The 5,024-nt window shown below is 35.4% G+C and overlaps 1 protein-coding gene across 1 annotated transcript in view; it reads left to right on the top strand.

The window, feature by feature from the left end:
- Positions 1 to 1,348: 1,348 nt before the first annotated feature.
- Positions 1,349 to 5,024, top strand: part of LOC117110861 (ran GTPase-activating protein 1-like) — a gene marked incomplete at its 5' end in the record, with an annotated part of 7,508 nt that continues 3,832 nt past the window's right edge. The window contains 5 exon segments of the mRNA XM_033253693.1: positions 1,349 to 1,476; positions 2,654 to 2,713; positions 2,944 to 3,120; positions 3,731 to 3,865; positions 4,940 to 5,024. Coding sequence (XP_033109584.1) covers positions 1,349 to 1,476; positions 2,654 to 2,713; positions 2,944 to 3,120; positions 3,731 to 3,865; positions 4,940 to 5,024 — 585 coding nt within the window.

Genomic DNA, 5,024 nt, shown 5'->3' with positions numbered 1-5,024 from the left:
CCTAGCCTCTATGCATTAATTTATAAATGTAATATAATCATTATAATAATAATTATAATAATGTAGGCCTAGGCCCCTCCCTAGCTAGGGCCTGCCTAGGTCCTGTAATGTAAGGAGGAGGATGGTGATATGATAAGTTGACAAATACATTACTAGCCTAGCTAGCATAGGCCCAAATAGAGATTACAATTAGGCCGTGGGCCTAGGTCTTGTTGTTTTTATTGTAGGCCTATGCTATATATTGGGCCTAACCTGGAATAATATTGGCAGCGTTTGGATGGTTGAGTATTTAAGGCAGGAGCGCTACAGACATACAACCATAATATTGGCACAAGTAAAAAACAGGCTCACTTATGATAAGGACTTCGCCCAGTGCACACAATTTGGTACAGTAATGCATCATGTGCACTTTAAAGAACCTCAAATAAAAAAACAACTATAAACAGCATTAGCAACATTTTTCTAATAAAACGGCAATAAAAAATTGTATAAAACTGCAAAGTTGTATGAGGGTTTAGGGTCACCAAGTAATATTTCTTGGTATACGATTCTTAAAGTCAATGTATACACTGTTGGGGCGCTTCATTTGCAGCTCATTTTTTTTCTTTCATGGAGTGTGTTCCAGTTTTTCCAGATTAAATTTTTATCTTCTACATTATGTAATAATTATAATGACAGAAAATTATATAGTGCTTTTTTGCCAAAGGATACAAGGTACTTAGGTTTATGGATTAGTAACTCGATCAATGACTTTCTTCACCCCTGAGGGTCCCTTCATGTCTGTGCTACCCAGTAACCCGGTACCAGTAACTCTCATTGTCCACCACAAGGGCCGTCTACACCAGTACACAGGAGTATCCCCATACTCGTCTCGAATGATGTACTGGGTTCATTATAGTGCACACGAGCTATTGTGTACACTGGGCCTACAGTTTATAGTCCTTATCCAAAAAGACTTGTTCTACTATCAGAACCATAGGCGAGCATGCAGGTGAGGCGCCCCTGGTAACTGATCGGCAGTTTGGCTCACCACATAATTTAAAGTGTTACTTTTGTTGTAGTCTATGCTTTGTTTGTAAGTCAATAATTTTACTTGTCAAGTTTTTATACGTTTACGTTTTCTTTATAATAATTTATGTGAATGACAATATAAGTGATATACTGTTACTGTATGGTATGTGTTAAAATTCTGGGTTTATAATGAATTACCGCAGGTAAAATCACCACCAGTTGTACAAGTAAAGAAGTTGGATCTACAAATGCTTTTCTCCTTTTAAGGTAACCATGTTTATAGAGTATTGAGTTATGGTATGTGAAGATTGATTAATATTATTCTTTTTTTTTTCAGCTGAGCCAATTGTGAAAGCTATTTTAGAAGCTAAAGACTTGCAGTCATTAAGGTTAGAAGGTAACACATTAGGAGTAGATGCTGCAGAAGCCATTGGTAAAGCTTTGGAAAAACGACCAGAGTTTCAGGTACAGTATGCAGGAATGTGGGTTTCTAACCTAACATGGTGAATTGCAAGGGATTTTTCATGTTCATTTAAATATCCCGAAGGGGACAGTCTTAGGACCACTGGCTTTTATGTTGTTTATTTATAACATTCCAGATGGCCTGGAGTGAACTGTTACATGTTCACTGATGACTATTATGGTGTATTTAACAGTAGCTGGCCCTGAGAATATTGTGAGACTGCAAGATGATCTTGACACAAATGGCAAAGTAAATGCAGATGAAATGCCATGTCCTACCTGTGTCCTACAAAGGAAAATTGGTCAATTTTAAAAACATTATACAACAAAAACAAAACACACTTGACAGTGACAGGATTAAATTAAAACAAACTTAATTGCTGTACAATTTTTCTCCACCGCCAAGGGGGACACTTAACAAACAATAATTAATAAATATATAAATATATCTAAAGGTTAAAATTTACAATAAAAGGCAGATTATAAAATATAGAATTTAAGTATCCCAAAGGGGACGGTCTTAGGACCACTGGCTTTTTTGTTGTTTATTTATAACCTTCCAGATGGCTTGGAGTGAACTGTTACATGTTCACTGTATACAACAGAAAGAAAACAAAACACCCTTCACAGAGACAGGATTAAACAAAATTGTGGTGGATAAGTTGCTTGGCCTCATCTAATTTTTAGTTGAATGCAGTTTTTTCTATGGGTGGCTTTTTTTCTATATGTGGTTTTTATGTGCAATATTTGTTGTGTTTTTACTTTATAATTTTTTGATTTTGTAATATTTGAAACAATTTATTAATTTGAAAAAAAATCATATTTTTATATATTTAAATTTTCTATATAGATTGTATTTTGAAGTCATTAATGGAACCTTTCGGTGTTATTATTGAGTCTAGTAATTTTTTTAATGTGATTTTTCTTATGTATTTTAATGTTTTGTCCATTCTTGTTGTAATTTTATATATAATATTTTTAATATTCTTGCATTTTTAATATATTCTATTTTTGTAAATACATTCATTTCAGCCTTTGGCTGCCATTTTTATATTTTCTTTTATACCTGAATAAATAAATAAAAATTACGTAATTATAAAATGTTAAAATAGCAACTAACTATTCTTATTTTATTATGGTGCTGGTGTAAGGAACTAATTAAATACATTCATTCTTACAGAGAGCTAGATGGAGTGATATGTTTACGGGAAGGCTGCGCTCAGAAATACCCCCAGCTTTGGTAAGACCACTGCACAATAATAATGATTCATTTACAAATATAGCCAAACTAGGACTGTAAATATACGTATTTTTGTTGCAAAGACTCGCACCTAGAAATCTGTAAATAAATTTAAGTACTGCTTTTTCTCTCCAAATTTTGCAGAAAGTTAAGCCTGGTCATATGTCAAGTCCAAAAACAGTATGCCTAGTAAAACTGATGCATTTGATATTTGTCTATTCATATTTCAGAGGAGTTTAGGAGGTGCAATTATAAGATCAGGAGCGCAGTTGGTTGAACTTGATCTAAGTGACAATGCATTTGGACCAGATGGTGTTAAAGCATTTAAGGAGTTACTTACAAGTACTGCATGTTATTCCTTACAAGAACTTAGACTAAACAACAATGGTCTTGGTATTGGTGGAAAGGTATGTGATGCTATAGGGATCTGTATTGATTTTATCTTTGTTTATTTCCTTCATATAAAACAGAAGTTACTTGCCAATTACATGATGGAATAATAATTTATAAACTATGTCTCTCCACTGATCTCTACTATAATAGTCACGTCGAGTAGTTAGATGATTTGAAAGGTAATCATTACGTTAATTTTAAATTAATATTAAAAAGTATTGCAAAAATCATTATTTTTAACAATACTTTAAACAAATGCCAAAAGGAGCTTGTCTAAACTGGTACGTCACTTAGGCTCCAACATGGCGTCAGTAGCTTCACTAAAACCAGCCATTGGCCAATGGGCAATCCAGCTATTATAGTAGATATCAGTGGGTCTCTCTATGTGTTTACACTGAATAAATCCATCCAAGATGGTGCATTGATAATAATTATTGTTTATGTTATAACAACTAATCATAGCAGTTATACACAAAAAAAATAATAATTTTTAAGCAAAAGAAAAAACTATTGTTATCATTAGTTATCACTAAGTTTATTGTTTTTATTGTTTATGTGAATTGAACAAAATATGTAGCATTTGGAATATATCTTCATTCTGTTTAATAAATATTTTGTGTGTAGATTTTGGCAGAAGCATTGATTGAATGTCATAAGCTGAGTACAGCATCAGGCAAAACATTACAACTTAAAGTGTTCATTTGTGGTAGGAACCGATTGGAGAACCCATGCGCAATAGCGCTCGCAGAAGCCTTCAAGGTAGGCACATATAACTTCACTAATCCTAACCCATGCGCAATAGCGCTCGCAGAAGCCTTCAAGGTAGGCACATGTCACTTCACTAACCCTAACCCATGCACCGTAGCACTCGCAGAAGCCCACAAGGTAGGCACATGTCGCTTCACTAACCCTAACCCATGTGCCATAGCAGGCCTGGAATTTGGGGATTTTATGGGCAAGGCCAAATGGCCTCCGGTATGACATGATTTTGAAAGGCACCAAGGCCAAAATTTCAAATATAAAAGGGCACCCAAGGCAAAATTTGATTTATCCTCAGTACTAATCTCTCTCTCGAGTGCCTTGATTCGTAGCCAGGCTAGGCCTAGGCAAGCCATGGGCAAGCTAGGCCTAGGCCAAGCCAAGCTAGGCCTAGCAAAGCCATCGATGTCAATGGTAAAATGATTTAGTTTGGAGCATTAACTATTAATTATCGATTCAATGTTGGAATATACTTTTAGTTTTTTGCGGCGGTCGGCTATTGTACAAAACAGTAAAAGTTCAAGAAGTTCAATATCTGATGTTGTTGCTCAGTGCGTCGTCATCGGAGAGGAGGCCACACCTCTAAACTGGCCGTCAACAACTAGATTAGCTGAGTGTCAAACAATTAGGTTAATTTCACACACTTGAGCTGCAATGACGTCAGATCGCCCAAAGCTAGCTGCACAGCAAGCACTAACCCTAACCCATGCACCGTAGCACTCGCAGAAGCCCACAAGGTAGGCACATATCACTTCACTAGCCCTAACCCATGTGCAATAGCGCTCACAGAAGCCTTCAAGGTAGGCACATATCACTTTACTAACCCATGTGCCATAGCACTCACAGAAGCCTTCAAGGTAAGAACATACATTTTGCCTACCAGACTCATTTCGTTTTGAGTGTAATAAATTTATAAATTATTTTTATTCACAGCTCAATATGGATCCTGACAATATTTTGGGGATTTATCAGTACAAGTGGTCTGGCATTTATATTTTCATTTTTCTTGCTTTGATATGAGCAAGTGCATTCGCAGATTTGTTAACAATAAATATTCAAATATTTTGTTTTCAGACTTTACAAACTTTAGAAGAGGTAGCGATGTTTCAGAATGGAATAAACCATGAAGGAATAACAGCTTTAGCACATGGTATATCAC

Source organism: Anneissia japonica, unplaced genomic scaffold (genome assembly GCF_011630105.1).
Source record: "Anneissia japonica isolate Jap-2015-1 unplaced genomic scaffold, ASM1163010v1 scaffold5322_len8490_cov200, whole genome shotgun sequence".
NCBI lineage: Eukaryota > Metazoa > Echinodermata > Crinoidea > Comatulida > Comatulidae > Anneissia > Anneissia japonica.
Note: the sequence above shows the minus strand (reverse complement) of the source record. Positions and strands in the feature narration are given on the sequence as shown.